Source organism: Macaca mulatta, chromosome 7 (assembly GCF_049350105.2).
Source record: "Macaca mulatta isolate MMU2019108-1 chromosome 7, T2T-MMU8v2.0, whole genome shotgun sequence".
Lineage (NCBI taxonomy): Eukaryota > Metazoa > Chordata > Mammalia > Primates > Cercopithecidae > Macaca > Macaca mulatta.
The window spans coordinates 11279410-11299033 of NC_133412.1; the positions used below are offsets into that span (position 1 = coordinate 11279410).

The window sequence follows — 19624 nt, forward strand, 5'->3', positions numbered from 1 at the left end:
TTTTTTTCACTGATTTAATAACAATACAGGAGTTCTTTAGTATGGGAGAGAATAGGAGCCCTTGACTAGAAGCAATACTGTGGCCTGAGAGTTAATTAAAATAACCCGAAAGGAAAAGGTGTGAAAATGTAACTTATTGAAATAAAAAACTTTTGAGATACTCCTGATTGGAAAGTAGTTATTTGGCCAGGCGCAGTGTCTCACGGCTGTAATCCCAGCACTTTGGGAAGACAAGGCAGGCGGATCACCTGAGGTCAGGAGTCCGAGACTAGCTTGGCCAACGTGGTGAAACCCTGTCTCTATTAAAAATACATTAGCTGGGCATGGTGGCACACACCTGTAATCCCAGCTACTTGGGAGGCTGAGGCAGGAAAATCGCTTGAACCCGGGAGGCGGAGGTTGCAGTGAGCCAAGATCGTGCCCTTGCACTCCAGCCTGGGCGACAAGAGTGAAACTCTGTCTCAAAAAAAAAAAAAAAAGAAAGTAGTAATTTCTCTTCTAACACCTCTGAGAAGCTATGATCAGAAAGATGAGGGATTTGAAAAGCTACCTGTGTTATATATCTCTATTACAATATGGAGCTCTAAGGTGGATTCCCCATCCTTAGGCTCTAGAAGGCTCTCCTACTGTTGTACTTCTTTCCCCTGGCCATTCATTCTCTGTTATTATTTGTCCTCCCTCCCTACATAATAAGTTCTATCAAGGAGCACTTGGATATTATCCATATCTGTACTCTACCTTGCATCACAGCACATAGCTGGTACTCAAAAATTGTAAAACGAATACCATAGATGGCAACCAGAATAAAAAAGTTGATAAGATCTATTGTGATTCATATGTCCACACTCTGAAACTAACTGTAATAATAAGAAATTGAAACTACATCAGCAACATATGGTTCCACCTCAGATTATCAGGGAATTCAATGGCACAGTAGAACTGAAAATTTTGAAAGCTGTGGCCGCATAAAAAACCATGTGCATGCTGTCTAAAAATAACAACCACTCCCTTTCAAACAGGAAAGGTCAATTTCAAGCCTCAGATAATTGAAGAAAATTGTCAGAAAAAAAGAAACATTAAGTGAAAAAAAAAAGAAAGATGATTTGATCTCTGGATTAAGATGTTTTAATATACATAATGTATAGTAGTTCATATAATTTATTAATGGCATTTTCTATAGGACACTGTAATTAATTCAGTGACATCAATATTGACCTCATACAGACAAAAGATGAAAGCTGGGTTTTCTCGTGTACCAAGTACAAAACATGTGCTAAAAAGTTAACATATACAGTTGTAAGAGATCAACGTTCGCGATGACTCAAGTTTACAGTAGTTGTTTCACACGGTTTGCCAAGACTTGGATGCCACCCAGTGTTGCTGTGTTTGTGCAAATGCCAGCTCTGGACGGCCTGACTACCTCCTTTTGCCAGCCCCACTTTTGCCTGTTTTACTGCTGCCGCTGCTAGATTTGCCAGATGATTTTGAAGAGAAGAGTCTTGTCATGAACTCAGAAACGTCAGGCAACTCATGGTTGGAATTCAGCATATTCATTGACTGCTCCATTTCCTGCAAGAAGACAAGGCACAATTATATGTAGGATCCTTCGAGTCTTTTAACTCCTAACACTTCCTATTAAAGAAAAAGTAAAGGAGTAGAACAAGTGAAAGGTACTGGTTCTGGGAATGATGCAACATCATACTCAATAGTACTTCACCTATGTATCATTAGTAACTATTTTCCATACCTCCTTTATACCACTAAACATTCTGACTCCTAGTAAATGTCCAATAAATGATTGCCTAAGGTTTGATTCAACTTGTCTTAATAAAGAACATTTTTTTCTGATAATGAATATATTTGATTATACTCCTATCTTATGTTTTCTGATTAAAGTGCTTTCTTATTGTTTTAATGAGTACATTTTTAAGTTCATGCTTTCTTTAGATGCATATAACCAGAATATTAATTTTTAACTACATATCGAGGTATCAGTAAAGTTTGGAAAATAAGTTCTGTATTTCTACGAGTTCATTTATAAGCCTCATAAATCTACGAATGCTGTATGGCTCGGGTGACTTCGATTAGACTCTAAAGCAAGCATCACACTGTTACAAACAAGTCATTGGCAAAACAGGATAGGACTTGGCACTTTTGAGTATTTGTCGTCCCCCTTAATTGACCCAAAAATCTATAAAGTACTGTTTGATAGTTATATAATATTAATGTAACATCTGCTTCATTTAAATTTTAAGTGACATTCTAAAAGTGAACTTAAAATTGACTTTAGTCCATTCATACATGAAAAAGATAGCAAGTACTGCATTATCTATCATTTCTTTTCTTTTTTTTTTTTTTTTTTAAGAGAGAGTGCTCAGGTGATCCTTCTGCCTCAGCTTCCTGGGCAGCTGGGACTATAGGCACACAACATAACACTAGGATTTCATTTCAAATTGAACACTGTTAGGATATTAGCTTGAGCTTTTCCCACAAAGGTAGAATTTATTCCTAAGTTTTAAAGGAGAAGGTGCTTTTACAAATAAGGCTAGGAAAAGAAATATTGTAAACATAAATCAAATATGTTAACATGCCCCAATAATTAAGAAATAAATGTATATGGTAACAGCTCTTGAGTCCCTGCAAACATATCAACTCTATTTTTCAATCTGTTCAATTCTTAAGCTCTATTTTTTTTTTTTTCAGTTTTTGTGGTTTTATTTAAACACAAATAAAACATGCACATGAGCCACTGATTCCTTCTCCTCAGTGTGCAGCCTGGCACTGGGACTAGTGACTCTGATGGCCAGCTGGGCTCCTCTTTCCAGATGGCTTTGTGGTTCTTGGAGGAAACACCCTGAGTAATCTCAGCACGGTAAGATTTGTTGCAGATCAGCAGTACTTCCAGTTCCTTTATGTTGTAGATCAGGAACTTCCAGAAGCCACTGGGTAGTAAGTACTTGGTTTTTTTGTTTTTTGGGGTTTATTTTTTATTTTTATTTTATTATTATACTTTAAGTTCTAGGGTACATGTGCACAATGTACAGGTTTGTTACATATGTATACTTGTGCCATGTTGGTGTGCTGCACCCATCAACTCATCAGCACCCATCAACTCGTCATTTATATCAGGTATAACTTCCAATGCCATCACTCCCCCCTCCCCCCTCTCCATGATAGGCCCCGGTGTGTGATGTTCCCCTTCTCGAGTCCAAGTGATCTCATTGTTCAATTCCCACCTATGAGTGAGAACATGCGGTGTTTGGTTTTCTGTTCTTGCGATAGTTTGCTGGTAAGTACTTTGTTTCTTTGCTGCTCCCATAACCAATGCTGGGCATCAAGATCTGGCCCTTGAATCTTCTACGAACACTGTTGTCAGTGCCTCTAGGTTTCTGCCAGTTAAGCTTAATTCATATTGGTCTGACTGGTACCAGATAAACCTCTTAGCTCTCTTTTTGATGATCTTGGGCTTCACAAAGGATCTGAGGGCAGCCATGATGCCAAGTAGGAGATGATGCCACCTCTGCAGGCAGTGCCAAGGAAGAGAGCTTCTGAAGCTCTTGAATCAACTTTTTACGATGCTTACGATGTGCAAAGCACTTTACAAGGAATGAACTTTTTTTTTTTAAACAGAGTTTTGCTCTTCTTGCCCAGGCTGGAGTGCAATGGCGCAATCTTGGCTCACTGCAACCTCCGCCTCCCAGGTTCAAGCGATTATCCTGTCTCAGCCTCCCAAGTAGCTCGGATTACATGTGCCACCACGCCCAGCTAATTTTTTGGTATTTAGTAGAGACGGGGTTTCACCATGTTAGTAAGGTTGGTCGCGAACTCCTGACCTCAGGTGATCCACTGCCTTGGCCTCCCAAAGTGCTGGGATTACAGGCCTGCGCCACTGTGCCTGGCCGGAATGAACTTATATCAAATGTGACTTCTGATGTTTCTCTCTACTGATGTCACAGTTAATTGGCTTAACATATACAAGGAATGCATAGGATGTATTACTTTCAGTCTAACACTGAAACAAAAATGCAAACATTTACCAATAAGACATTTTGAAATATCAAAAATCTTTCTTTTCCTATGAATATTTTTCTGCCATTCCTGCTTGGAATAGACACCTTATTACCTTCCACAGAATGTAATCACCTACTATCTTAGCAAACATTTTTATTTACCTTATTTCTTTAAGAAATAAGATAAATTTCTATTAAGAAAAAAGAAAAGAAATAGTCACAAAATCCCCTGATAGCAAGAAGACTATTTGATAAATCCATTCTATTTTCTACATTTAACTGGACTGAGCCTACTGATGACAGGAATGGCCTATAATTCATTTCTGTATCTCAGTATCGAGACCCTAGAAATTGATTAATAAATGTTTACTCAGGAATGAATAAAATGTCAACACATCAATATACTAAATAAAATGGGGAACTTTGAAACTCAGAAGATATTTGTTGATGGTTGAATGGAAAAATGCACAATTGTTTTTTGAAAAAAATGAAGAGTTCAAATGGCAGCCAATATTCAAAGAGAAAATGTGGTGGCACTAAATTGCAAGCATCCTACTTAGCAAATCCTCTCCCTCTGCTCAACCAGTATGGCTTCGTGGTACAGAATTCAAAGGTCACTCCTCTACTTATCCATCCCCCTTAGTCTATCTGAATTTCTTTTGTGTGTCTGAACACATAAACTGAGTATGTACTCTGAAGAGAGTTTCGTAAAGTAAAGGCAGATCATAGGAGCAATCATTTTGTAAAATATTTAGATTAAGTATACCAGAATTATTACACATTTCAGCTATTTAAAAAGTAAGGCACACAAAGAGGCTAGGATCTAGTAAGATGTTTTAGCTACACGAAGAGATCCAGGCCTTTAAATCAGGCAGAACTAACAATTTATCTAGTCTAATGGAAGCAGCTAATTAAATGCCAGGAACATGATACTGTGTTAATACAACCTCTAGATTAATTTGGCTTGGGAACTAGAATAAAATTGAGAAAAACCAAGCCATCCAGCTACGATGGGATAGAGCAAACATCACAATATGGTTCAAAGACCCACAGATGGGGCCAGGCATGGTGTCTCAGACCTATAATCCCAGCGCTTTGGGAGGCTGAGGCAGGTGGATAGCTTGAGCCCAGGATGAGGCCACTCAGACTGACTGTGCCACTGCACTCCAGTTTGAGCAACAGAGACTCTGTCTCTTAAAAAAAAAAAAAAAAAAAAAAAATCCTTAGCTGGACAATCATCTTACCCGTCTCATGTCAGGATCACTTGTGTTGACCACTTTAGGCAGAAGCACAAATATCAATAAAGGAAGAACCATCATCATAACCTGCAGAAAAAAAAAAAAAATCCAGAAAATATTTTTCCCCCACTTTACAGTTAATAGAACAAAAAATGCACTTAACAACCAATGGTGAAATTAAAGATTTAAATGTTGTCTATACAATAACACTAGTAGCAACCATCTCAATTCTACTGAACCGGTTCTGATGACAGCAAGGTGCTGTCTGTCTGACAATGGTGGACTATTATAGAATGTAAAAGTTTTCTGTATGTATGTTTGGACTTTAGACACTTCATAGCTGTGCCTCCCACCTATCTTTTTGCAGAGTTTACTGTGTTATTTAACACAAATAGTTTGCAAATGGAACTATCTATTCGCTTTTTTTTAATGTATAGTCTGGCAATGGGATTGGTGATCCAATGGCAAGCTAACAGCTCTTTTCAGATGACTCTGGTTCTTGGAAAACTGACCTACTTTAGCAGACCAGTTTTGAAAAATGACCTAGAAGCATCACGCACTGGAGCACTAGATACACTTCCACAGAATTTCAGAGATGAGAACATGGAAGATGAATAAGCTCTGGAGTTTCACTGCTGACTTCTTCCATCCAGTCTCCCTCCTGCCTCTTCATCTCTGACAACAGAGTCTAGGTACGAATTTATTCCTCTCTAGGGGATATACAGCCTCCGAATATAGATCATGTGTGATCTAAATAGCTATCAGCAAGGAATATGAACAAAACTTAGATGAATTCTTTTTTGAGACACAGTCTCACTCTGTTCCCCAGGCTGGAGTGTGGTGGCACAATCTCGGCTCACTGCAACCTCCACCCTCCCTGGTTCAAGCAATTCTCCTGTCTCAGCCTCCCGAGTAGCTGGGATTACAGGTGCCCACCACCACATCCAGCTAACTTTTTATATTTTTGGTAGAGACGAGGTTCACCATGTTGGCCAGGCTGGTCTCGAACTCCTGACCTCGTGATCCACCCACCTCAGCCTCCCAAAGTGCTAGGATTACAGGTATGAGCCACCACGCCTGGCCTACTTAGATAAATTCTAAGACAGCAATTCAATTTTTTAAAACAGCAAAAGAAAAGGCCGATTTGTTTCTAAAAACTGCTTTCATGATGATAGTCAACAATAATTTATTGTATATTTTAAAATAACAACCAAAGAGTGGAATTGGTATGCTCCTAACATTTACAAAAACATGATAAATGCTTAAAGTGAGGGATAACCCAATTACCCTGATGTGATTAATACACATCATATGCTTGTATCAACACATCACATGTGCCTCATAAATGTACATTATTAGGTAGCTACAATAATTAAAAACAAAAACAAATGTTTAAAGAATGCATGCTATTAGTGTTTCATTATTAGTGAGTATCATAACATCGGTTTCATAATGCCAACTACTTAAATTACCATAGAATAACTTTTTTCTTCACTACACATGTTAAAAAAAGAGAAAGAAATCCTTACTTGTGCTATCAATAGGGGCTGGTTAATAAATGATGGCACATTCATCAATGGACCAATAATATGCAGGTAGTACGGCCAGGCGCAGTGGCTCACGCCTGTAATCCCAGCACTTTAGGTGGCCGAGGCAGGCAGATCACCTGAGGTCAGGAGTTCAAGACCAGCTTGGCCAAGATGGAGAAACTCCATCTCTACTAAAAGTACAAAATTAGCTGGGCGTAGTGGCGCATGCCTGTAATCCCAGATACTTGGGAGGCTGAGGCAGGAGAATCGCTTGAACCCAGGAGGCAGAGGTTGCAGTGAGCCGAGATCACTCCATTGCACTCCAGCCCGGGCAACAAGAGCAAAACTCCATCTAAAAAAAGTCAAAAAAACAAAAACAAAAACAAAAAATATGCAGGTAGTATGAAGAATGAGACAGCTCCAGGTATGACTGACTTACTGAATATTCTTATTCTATTTGAAATGTAAAATACGTTATCATAAGCATTTATCCAATTTCTATTACACATTTCAATAATCAAATCTACAGTGCAATTCTCATTATATTTTCTTCATTACGTATTCCCAAAGCCACTGTTCTTCTGAAATCTGCAAACTACTCACAATTATCCTTTCTTCCACCAATCTGACCTCAGCTTTCTACCTCACAGGGGTTTGAAGTTGCCACTGCCTAGAAGCAAATTAGGTATTAGTAAAGTGCTTTATTTTAGCCTGATACATACCATCGGGTTCATTAGAAAGTCTGTCCAGCCCCACGATTCCCTTTTAATAAAGTAAGAAGGTGGACCTGAAGATTTCATTTGGAGAGGATAGGGCAGTCTGACAACCTCTGATGTTTTGATGTGATTCACATATCTTGCTCTGATAAAGCAACATGGGGAAAGCAACAGGAATTCCATTAAAAACATTACTGGTTAAAAGAACTGCTTATATTATATCAGCAATGCCTTATACACACCTTCAGCTTTTTCCAAAATGCTTTAAAATCTAAACTTTTGATCTTGGAAATCTGACCAAAATAGCTTTATCTACATGTCTAAAATATGCAACAAAACACAGAGAAAAAAATGCTAGACTTGGAATCTTCTAGCTGTAGCTCTGTCATTACCTAGGCCTGTGGGATTAATGAGTTCCCTAACTTCTATTTATGTCAAAAATTATTTTAGAATCCTTCTGGTGCTAAAGTTATTTGATTATATTTAGTAATGAGTTTACTTCATTATATGATACAAAAATACTGGATTTTATTTTTTTGATGGTCTAAGAAATGCATTATTGGATGTAACCAATTTTTAAGGCTATATTGCCAGAAAATTTTATAATGCAAGAAAGCACTGCAACAGTGCTATAGGTAACACTACATTTTTCACCAAAAATGCACTAATTTTAATCAAAATTCTCATCCATGTTTACATATGATTCATTTTACTTTTTGAAAACTGCCTCTCCTATTTCACTGTCACTGCTGTGTTGAATTCTGGGAAATTTCTTTTCTGATCTGTCTCCCACTTCTTCTAACTTCTGCTCAGTTTCTTAACGCATCCATTTAGTTGTACATTTCAATGCCTATATTCATTGTAGAAGTTCTATTTTATTCTTTTTTCAAATATCTATAGCCTATTTTGGTATATCATTTCTATGGAAGTCTTTTATTTCCTTAAGTACTTTAAATATATATTAAATTATTTTACAGTCTATAATAATTCTACTATTTAAAGTTCTTGGAGGTCTGATTTATTTGCTGACTCAATGTAGACTGTTTTCTTGGGTTCTTTGTTAGTAGATTTAATTTACCTTTATTTAAGTAAAAAGATACAAAGGGTATCTCCTTGCAGAGAGATTATGCATTTGTTTCTGCCAGGAATTTGGGAATTATAACCAGAAACTATTTTGTTCACTGCTCAGCTTGGAAGTTCCTGGATTATGCAGAAAGTAATAAATTCATACCCCAGATTGTAATGAGTATAGGAGCATAACTATCAGTTTTCAGGCGAGACTTTTTCCCCCAAAGGCCAGGGTCAGACTTTTACCTCCGAAAATCCAGGGCCTTCTGCATTTTAGTACCAAAGGTCAAAGGGAGGACCAAATTTTAGATCTAATTCTGACTCCAAGCAAGCCCATGGCTTGCCTCCTCCCTGCACACCGCTAATTAAATCTAAGCCTTCTGGGTTAGAGAATATCAAAATCTCCAGATGGCGAAGTGGTTTATAGTTTATCCCCTAGGGATTTCCTTTGTTCTGGAGGGAGCCAAGCATTTATTACTAAAAGAAAATGTTTGTCATATTTTTATCTAGCATTTCTCTGCCAAAATGTCAGAAGTGAAAATCCCACATATATTCAAAACTAATTTATCATTCATGCTGCATGCTTATAAAATATTGGTCAAGGCTGGGCACGGTAGCTAATGTCTGTAATCTCAGCACTTTGGGAGGCCGAGGTGGGTGGATCATTTGAGGTCAGGAGTTTGAGACCAGCCTGGCCAACATGGTGAAACCCTGTCTCCACTGAATATACAAAAATTAGCCAGGCTTGGTGGCATGTGCCTGTAATCCCAGCTACTTGGGAGGCTGAGGCGGGAGAAACACTTGAACCCAGGAAATAGAGATCGTAGTGAGCTGAGGGTACGCCACTGCATTCCAGTCTGGGTGACAGAGTGAGACTCCATCACAAAAAAAAAAAAAAAAAAAAAAGAATTAGGATCTTATATGAATCCCACTTTGTTCTCTACTCTGTTCCACCCCCAATTATGTTTTATTTTTATTTTTTTGAGACGAAATATCGCTCTGTAGCCCAGGCTGGAGTGCAGTGGCGCAATCTCGGCTCACTGCAACCTTTGCCTCCCGGGTTCAAGCCACTCTCCTGCATCAGCCTCTGAGTCATCAAAGTACATCTTTATGTAATCATATTAGGAGCTTTAAAATAAATTTTAAGCCTGAGCAAGAAGCTCAACTTTACAATTTTTTCTACCTTAAAAGTGGTCAGAATACTTACATTAGCCAACAGGTGGCAAAATCACCTAACACAAAGCTCATTTTATAATAAGAAACTTATTGAATTCATGTAACTTACTAAATTCTGACCTAAATGTAAAAAAAGAATGGTTGTTATGGGTACTTAAAGTATGGTTTCTACTGTATATCGCTTTTGCACCATAGTAAAGTCAAAAAATTCTAAGTTGAGGGCCAGGCACCGTGGTTCACACCTGTAACCCCAGCACTTTGGGAGGCCAAAGCAGGCGGATCACAATGTTGAGAGATCAAAATCATCCTGGTCAACATGGTGAGACCCTGCCTCTATTAAAAATACAAAATTAATTGGGCATGGTGGCATGCGCCTGTAGTCCCAGCTACTCAGGAGGCTGAGGCAAGAGAATTGCTTGAACCCGGGAGGCGGACGTTGCAGTGAGCCACGATCACGCCACTGCACTCCTGCCTGGCGACTCTCAAACTTAAAAAATAATAATAATAACAATTCTAAGTTGAACCATTGTAAGCTGGGGACTGTCTATATTTAAAACAATATTCCTATTTGCTGAGACTACTTTATTCAAAATTTAACCAGAGTAAAAAGGATTTTTAAAAAATACAAGTATTCTCTTTTGTGTAACAGCTCTCATTCCCTCCAATATTGTTTTCAATATTAAAAAAAAATGTTTAAAGCAGTATATAACATATACTGTGATCCACGTACCCCCCCATTTCCAAGCTTACAATTCTAAAATATACAAAAAGTCATGAATAAGTCCTTTAAGGAATAGATTTAACATAAAAGAATTTTACATATACATACATACATATATATATATATATATATTTTTTTTTTTTTTTGAGACAGGATCTTGCTCTGTTGCCCAGGTGGAGTGCAGTGGTACAGTCATGGCTCACTGCTGCAGCCTCAACCTCCCAGGCTCAAGCGATTCTCCTACCTCAGCCTACTAGGTATCTGGGATCACAAGCATGTGCCACCATGTCCAGCTAAGTTTTTAACCTTTTTTTTTTGGTAGAGATAGGGTCTTCACTATGCTGCCCAGGCTGGTCTCAAACTCCTGGGCTCAAGTGATATAACTGCCTCAGCCTCCCACAGTGCTGGGATTACAGGCGTGAGCCACCACACCTGGCCTATATATACATTTTTTAAAATCTTCGTGTTTCCAAAAAGACATGAGAAAGTCAATACTTTAAAAAATTCATCTACTTCAAAACAATCTATTCCATCAAAATATATTTATAAACATATATGCAAGGTACTACCTTCTAACTGAAGCTTTGCCTTTACCCCAAATAGCCAAAAGCAAGAAATGTCATCAGAATTTGGACAAAAAAATATTCTAAGACAATAATTTAACTTCAAAAATAAGGAAGAAGCTGGATACGATGTGTGCCTGTAATCCCAGCTACTTAGGAGGCTGAAGTGGGAAGATTGCTAAAGGTCAGTGTGAGGCTGTAGCGGGCTATGTGATTGCACCTGAGAATAACCACTACACTCCAACTTACGCAACATAGCAAGACCTTGTCTCTCTAAAAAGTAGGGGGTAAAAGTAATTTGTTTTTAAGAATATACTTATTAGTGGCATTAGAGTATTACTTTACTGATAAAATCAAGAATATTCTCTTGGATAGGCACAGTGGCTCACACCTGTAATCCCAGCATTTTGGGAGGCCAAGGTGGGCAGATCACTTGAAGTCAGGAGTTTGAGAACAGCCTGGCCAACATGGCGAAACCCCATCTCTACTAAAAATACAAAAATCAGGCCAGGTGCGGTGGCTCACACCTGTAATCCCAGCACTTTGGGAGGCTGAGGGGGGTGGATCACAAAGTCAGGAGTTGGAGACCAGCCTGGTCGATATGGTGAAATCCCGTCTCTACTAAAAATACAAAAATTAGCCGGGCGTGGCGGTAGGCGCCTGTAGTCCCAGCTACTTGGGAAGCTGAGGCAGAAGAATCACTTGAACCAGGAGGTGGAGGTTGCAGTGAGCCAAGATCATGCCACTGCATTCCTGCCTGGGTGACAGAGCGAGACTCCGTCTCAAAAAAAAAAATCAGATGGGCATGGTGGCATGTAGCTGTAATCCCAACTATTTGGGAGGCTGAGGTATGAGAATCCCTTGAACCTGGGAAGCAGAGGTTGCAGTGAGCCAAGATTGTGCCACCGCACTTTAGCCTGGGCAACACAGCAAGACTTTGTCTGAAAAAAAAAAAAGAATATTCTCTTGATAACTGTCTCTGTTTAGTATACATGCTAAAGGAAGAGAAAGAAATCATGACTTGTCTATCAATAGCAGCTGGTTATATAAATGATGGCAAATCCATCAATGGACTAACATGCAGCTAAGGTAAAAGATGGGACAGCTCCGTATGTGACTCATTCTATTTGAATCATGGCATATTTACGTATTACATTTTTAAAACTTTCAATGTCAAAGAAAGCAAAGAAAGAAGAAAAAATGTTAGGAGTAAACATCATTCAGATGTAAATACTATAGTGCTAACTGAACATGCGTCAGCTCAATTTTGAGTCTCTACAAATCAGTCTAAATATGCTGGGCAGACACCAAAAAGATCAGCAGTAAAATTACTTATTAGTCCTCCACCTCCAGAAATGGTTTTTGCCTTTGCGTTACCTGCGCCTTATTACTGCAACATAGAGTCCTATTTCACAGCTTAAAGAGACATCACCACTTAAAAGTCGCTTCATATATTTCCTGGTCAGATTTGACCAAAGAGGATGCTATTGCCATGAGACAAAATAAATAAATAAATTTCTTCTATTATAATGGGAAGCTGACTCTGAAGACTACAGATATCTACACAAATGTTTTAACTTCAAATAGGTTTTGTTATTTCACACTTGCAGTCTAAATTAGACTATAGTTCTTTTCACCTCCAGTGTTTTCCCCAGAAATACTACACTTCCATTGAACACAAAAGAGTCCATAAAGAAAGGACTACAGAAATTTCTAGATCAATGAAGTATCAAATAGGTAATAAGAGGTATTATCAAGATATCCCAGCGAAAAACAGGTGATGAATAGTATTTCTAATTTAGAAAAGTTAGATTATCTCCAACTTAATAATCATATTTCAATTATAACTTTCATAGCGCTTTAGCTCCTATAGTAAGTAATCTTACCTTTTCTTTATGTAATCATATTAGGAGCTTTAAAATAAATTTTAAGCCTGAGCAAGAAGCTCAACTTTACAATTTTTTCCATGTTCAGATTAAATAAACATAAGGATATTTTAAATGTTTTAAGGAATAGCGGTAGTTTAAATAAAAAGAATTTTCCATCTAAACTATTAATTCTAAAAGGAATATATGCTAAGGTATTCAGTAGCCTCGCTTTTGGCAAAAATTAAATCAGGTGCCCTCACCTCATTTTTCCTTTCGAAGTGATATCCACTCGAACGGGATCAAATCTGTATGCTGGAGATACAACTTCCACTACATAAGATCCAGAAGGTATATCATGAACCACAAAACTCCCATCTGTCCTGGAAAAATGAAAATCATGTTTAGAAAAACAGCTTAGTCTTTTCTTATTTGCTAATTCCCAAATCAACTCTCCTGAAAAATGACATTAAAAGCAACTGGCAAACAAACAAAACCTTGGCAAAAGCTGTCCTGTGCTTCAGTTTCTTTTCTTTTTTCTTTGGAGACAGAATCTCTATGCGACACTCAGGGTAGAGTGCAATGGCATGATCTCAGCTCACTGTAACCTCCACCTCCTGGGTTCAAGTGATTCTCCTGCCTCAGCCTCCCGAGTAGCTGGGATCACAGGCATGTCCCATCATGCCCGGCTAAGTTTTGTATTTTTAGTAGAGACGGGGTTTTGCCATGTTGGCCAGGCTGGTCTTGAACTCCTGACCTCCGGTGATCCACCCGCCTCAGCCTCCCAAAGTGCTGGGATTACAGACGCGAGCCACCGTGCCCGGCCTTCAGTTTCTGTAATTACACTGAACAGGTTCTGAAAATCCCCAAGACCACTCCAGGGTAGCAAAGAAGCCTGACATAGAAAGTAATTATTTTCCTTCTATGGGTAGAGATGACAGGTGACAGACACACAATTCCCATTCTAAAGCCATGTCTTCATTGAATATACATTATTATTACAATATTACGGTTCCAATTTTGTCAATCACCCCCAACAATTTCTTTTTTTTTTTTTTTTTTTTTTTTTGAGACGGAGTCTCGCTCTGTCGCCCAGGCTGGAGTGCAGTGGCGCCATCTCGGCTCACAGCAAGTTCCGCCTCCCGGGTTCACGCCATTCTCCCGCCTCAGCCTCCAGAGCAGCTGGGACTACAGGTACCGCCACCACGCCCAGCTAATTTTTTGTATTTTTAGTAGAGACGGGGTTTCACCGTGTTAGCCAGGATGGTCTCGATCTCCTCACCTCGTGATCCGCCCGCCTTGGCCTCCCAAAGTGCTGGGATTACAGGCATGAGCCACCGCGCCTAGCAAACAATTTCCTACTATTAAAAATGGCAGGCCGGGCGCGGTGGCTCACACCTGTAATCCCGGCACTTTGGAAGGCCGAGGCAGACGGATCACCTAAGGTCAGGAGTTAGAGACCAGCCTGACCAACATGGAGAAATTCTGTCTCTACTAAAAATACAAAATTAGCCAGGTGTAGGTGGCGCATGCCTGTAATCCTAGCTACTCGGGAGGCTGAGGCAGAATTACTTTAATCTGGGAGGCAGAGGTTGCAGTGAGCCATCCAGCCTGGGCAACCAGAGCGAAAACTGTCTCCAAAAAAAAAAAAAAGGCTTTTTGTTCTAGTTTTAATCTGCAATTTTTGGTTTTCTGTTCTTTTTAACAAATAATAAAAGGTATTTAAGTACCATTTGTTCTATTTGCTATAAATAATTCCCATTTACTTTGGTTACTAGAAGCTTAAAATGTTTACGTAGTTAAAAACATCCATCTTTTCCTTACTGATTTCTTCTAAACTTCCTAGACTTAGAAAACCATTCTATCAAGAGCTGGTAATTTCATTTCACAGATCAAAATTAATCTGTTTGAAAAATGAGAAACTACTATTTTGAGAAAAAAGTTTCTGTTTCAGGAAAACAAATGGTTCTAAAATGATCAACTGTATCAGAGAATTCCAAATATTATAATAATATATTAAAATAATGCTTCTTAAATCTTCATAGGCTCTTTCATAGTTAAAGGAATAACTAATACTGATGATATCCACAGTAGTTACTAAAAAGTAAGATGACAAGACCATCCTGCCTAATACCGTAAAACCTCATCTCTACTAAAAATACAAAAATTAGCCGGGTGTGGTGGCACGCGCCTGTAGTCCAGCTACTCGGGAGTCTGGGCAGGAGAATCACTTGAACCTGGGAGGCGGAAGTTGCAGTGAGTCAAGATTGAGCCACCGCACTGCAGCCTGGGTGACAGATAGAGACTCCATCTCAAAAAAAAAAAAAAAAAAGTAAGATGAAAAAATGTTACTCCAAAGCACACACTAAACTAAGCCAGAATTGAAATGTAAACAAGTTAACTTATGCCTGAGCTGGACATCTTCCATTTGCCCTTTAGATCCACTCTCTGCCTTTCTCCTCTTTGCAGACTGGAGGAAGGAAAGAAAATGAGCTTAGTGTATTTTCCCCCCAGCTCTCTCACTGACAGGCCACCTCTGACTGGCTGTGTCAAGGGACTGGCTTGTGTCTTTCAATGCAGGCTTTCTTCCCTTCAAGGTTCTAGTAACCTCTACTCTCCTCTTCCTTCAGGATTAGAGATGGTGATAATAACCTTGAGGTTGTAAGCTCCAGGGTACTGCACAGTCTGGCTGTTTCCCCACACCATTACTACACTGTTTGGTCCCTTCATTAAATTCTCCTTGAATTACTCTAATTTGAGTGCATCTTCTATTTCTTAATGGGACCCTGACTGAACCAATTTCTTTCTTCCTTTCTTTCCTTTCCTTTCTTTTTCCTTTCTACTTCCTTCCTTTCTCCTTCCCTCCCTCCGTCCCTTCTCTCTCTCTCTCTCTCTCTTTCTTTTTGAGACAGAGTCTTGCTCTGTCACCCAGGATGGAGTGCAATGGGCTGATCTCTGTTCACTGCAACCTCTACCTCCCGGGTTTAAGTATTCTCCTGCCTCAGCCTCCCTAGCAGCTGGGATTACAGACTACCGCCACTACACCTGGCTGATTTTTTTTTTTTTTTGTATTTTTATTAGAGACAGGGTTTTACCATGTTGGCCAGGCTGATCTTGAACTCCTGACCTCTGGAGTTCCTGACCACACCCAGCCCTGACTCAACCAATTTTAAAACATTTTTTTAGATCCAGAAAAAAGCAAACTGATGATGGTGGAACACAAATAATATCAGAAATAATTTTTTAAAAAGCAAATATATTTATCATCCTAAGGTAAACATTTTACTTAAGAAAAGTAACATAAAGTTTGCAATACAAAATTTAAAATTTGTGACCAGGCGCAGTGGCTCACGCCTGTAATCCCAGCACTTTGGGAGGCCGAGGTGGGCGGATCACAAGGTCAGAAGATCGAGACCATCCTGGCTAACACGTTGAAACCCCGTCTCTACTAAAAACACAAAAAATTAGCCAGGCATGATGGTGGGCGCCTGTAGTCCCAGCTACTCGGGAGGCTGAAGCAGGAGAATGCCATGAACCTGGGAGGCAGAACTTGCAGCGAGCTGAGATCGTGCCACTGCACTCCAGCCTGGGCGACAGAGCAAGACTCTGTCTCAAAAAAAAAAAAAAAAAAAAAATTAAATTTGTCCTTAAAAATGTACTCTACAAAATGTAGGCAGGCCTTGTTGGATCCTGATTTGAAAGAACAATTATATAAAAAACATTTTTGAGATAACTGAGGAAACATAAAAATGGGACTACTAGATGATATTAATGCATGATTATTTTGTTGAATCAATAATGGTAATGTGGTTTTTGTTTAAGTCCTTATTTTTTGGAGATACATAATAATGCTTTTACAAGTAAAATCATATTATGCTTAGAACCATTTAAAAATATTTCAGAAAAAAATTAATGAAGGTACACAAAAGACATGAAACAAAACAGTAGAATGCCATTCTATTTTATGCATGTCTGAAAATTTCTATAATAAAAAGTTCAAAAAAGTATAGAATATAATATTACTATGTTAAAAAAAAACAAAACCTGAAAACCACCTGTCCAAAAACAGAGGACTGTTTAAATAAATTATGGCTTATATATATTGTGATGATAGCAAGAAATGGCATGAGGAATCTTCAGGCCCAATTCCCTTTACCTCCATTAACCAAGTCCTAAGCCACCTCCAATAAGCACAAACGTAAGTCAAAGCCCTGCGCTAGTCATGCAAAACAGCTACAATACAAATTACCTACCCCTTTTCCAATAAGATTATCACCATAACCTCCTCATATTAATTCTCCATCAACCTTTCTTCTTTTCCTGAGAGACAGAGTTTTGCTCTGTAGCCCAGGCTGGAGTGCAATGGCACGATCACACAGTTCACTACAGCCTCAACTGCCTCAGCTCAAGCAATCCTCCCACCTCAGCCTCCCGAGTAGCTTGGACTATAGGTGCACACCACCACTCCTGGCTAATTATTTATTTTTGGTAGAGATGGTGCCCCACTATGTTGCCCCAGCTGGTCTGAAACTCCTGGGCTCAAGCAATCCTCCCACCTCAGCCTCCCAAAAGTGCTAAGATTACAGGTGTGAGCCACCGTGCCTGGCAATTCTCCATCAACCTTTCTACATACAAATGAAAGAACATGAAATGGTATCAAAACGTGTTCAAGAACATTAAGTGAAAAAAGCAGGTTACAAACTACTATATATTATATTTTACTAGTAAAAACATAAGTCATATGATTCCAAATGAAGCTGGAAAAATGGCAGGCACCATGGCTCACGCCTGTAATCCCAAAAATGTGACAGGCTGAGGCAGAAGTATCACTTGAGGCCAGGAGTTTGAGACCACACTGCGCAACACAGCAAGACCCTGTCTCTACAAAAAAAATTTAAAAATTAGCTGGACATGGTGGCGTCCGCCTGTAGTCCTAGCTACTCAGGAGGCTGAGACAGGAGGATCGCTTGAGTACAGAAGTTCGAGGCTGCCATGAACTATCATATCACCACTGCACTCCAGGTTGAATGACAGAACAAGACCTTGTCTCCAAAAAAAAAAAAAAGATACAATGAAACATTAAGGGTTGTTTCCCTACTTTGTTTCTAATATACTATTTTCAAACAGCTACAATACAAATTACCTACCCCTTTTCCAATAAGATTATCATCATAAACTCCTCACATTAATTCTCCATCAACTTTTCTTTTTTTCCTGAGACAGGGTTTTGCTCTGTAGCTTTCTAAAAGCTCTGCTTTTTAAAAGAACTGTATACAGCAGAAGAGTGGCCAAATGGTCAATTAAGGCTCATTCCTAAAGCTTTATGAGAACTGTATCATTAAAACATCATTAATTAGGGTAAACTCTAAAGAATGTCCTAATGCCAGATTCTTAATGACAGATGGCAGTAAAATACTGGTTGTAAATTTGTCACTATTTATTAATCTGAGGTTGGAATTACCACTCAAGGGCACTTAGATGATCTGAACAAATATGTAAATCAGATTTGGATTTAAATGTCCACATTTAAGTTGTCTGATGTTCAGATACCATTTGCTGGTGTACGAACCCACCAAAGGAAACACTTCCTAATTATTTTCTTTCAGTTTACAGTTTCACCTACTAAGTAAGGGTGGAAAGATTTAAAACAACGTAGGTGTGCCTAGACATTTCCAAAGCAGGCTGCTGCAAAACTAGTGCTAACAAATTCGTCCTGTCTTTTAATATAGACAGAAATCCCACTTCCACTAATAGCACGAAAGGACAGAAGAAAGCAATGTAGAGAAACCCTACTTTCACAAAAATGACAAGTGTGATATATAGCAAATCCCTCGATGAATTCAAGTGTAAAAAAGAACAACAATCGCACCCCCAAGCCAAAACAAACAAACAAAAAAAGTGCTTTGATTAGGGATTTCAGGGCCTGTTAATTTTAGAAGCAGTAACATTAGCCTCCCAGTCTATGTCGTCACTAGAAGCCCTTTGGGTTTTGAGAATTCCCACCTGTGTCGCATCTTTCTACATAATATCAAGCTACCAAAAGACTGAAGTGAATGCAAGAAACGACTAGGTTCTCGGGAAACCAGATGAGATATAAAAGAAAGAATCCAACAAGAGGCTAATAAAGGTCCACTTGTCCCCAGGACCCAGGAATGATCGTCCCCACATGGGGCCAAAACAAGGTTGAAAATAACTGACTCCATGCTCTGACCATGGCAGGGGGTGAGCGCCTGCCATGCTCATTCCAGAGGTACAGGACCGGGAAAGGGAAAGCATCCGACTGCCTCCCAAGGTCTCCCGGCATAGACCGTTAGCGGCACCCTCCCCTTCAGTCTGAGACAGCGACGTTGTCCCGCCCTGACACTTAACTCTCCTGGTGGGGTCCCTGTCCGGCCTCCATCCCAGCCTTTTTCCCGCTGCCCTCAGGATGCTCACTTAAGGAAACCGACGTGCTCTTCTCCGTCTACGAGCACTCGGGCCGCCGAGATCCAGTCCTGAGGTTTCACCCCTGGAACAACTGCACGCCCCTCAATCTTGAAGCGATCTCCTATGCCGACCCCACTCCCTCCCGATCCCTCGGCAGCAGCCCCGGGCACCTCCGAGCTCTGGACATCCCCTGATAGCAGCAGCAGCAGCAGCACGGGAAAGAAGCCCCACAGAGCGGCCGCCATGACAGCAGCTCTACACTCAGGCCGGCAGCCCCGGAAGCCCTCCCAGTCTCCCGGCCGCCACCGCCGC

At 39.7% G+C, this 19624-nt stretch overlaps 1 protein-coding gene across 1 annotated transcript; it reads right to left on the minus strand.

Moving 5' to 3' along the window:
- Positions 1 to 1102: 1102 nt before the first annotated feature.
- Positions 1103 to 19575, minus strand: EMC7 (ER membrane protein complex subunit 7). The gene is made up of 5 exons (XM_001085740.5): positions 19322 to 19575; positions 13150 to 13269; positions 7500 to 7638; positions 5255 to 5335; positions 1103 to 1569 (listed from the first exon to the last, which is right to left on the minus strand). Exons 1-5 carry the CDS (start codon positions 19555 to 19557, stop codon positions 1417 to 1419), a joined length of 729 nt encoding a protein of 242 aa, XP_001085740.5. The 5' UTR covers positions 19558 to 19575; the 3' UTR covers positions 1103 to 1416.
- Between the last annotated feature and the right edge of the window lie 49 nt (positions 19576 to 19624).

Coding starts and splice junctions, on each gene's coding strand:
- EMC7 (XM_001085740.5), bottom strand. CDS start 19,557: ATGGCGGCCGCTCTGTGGGGCTTCTTTCCCGTGCTGCTGCTGCTGCTG. Junction 7,639..13,149: donor ACTTCGAAAGGAAAAATGAG/GTGAGGGCACCT, acceptor TTGCTTTATCAG/AGCAAGATATGTGAATCACA. Junction 5,336..7,499: donor ACTTTCTAATGAACCCGATG/GTATGTATCAGG, acceptor TTTTTTCTGCAG/GTTATGATGATGGTTCTTCC.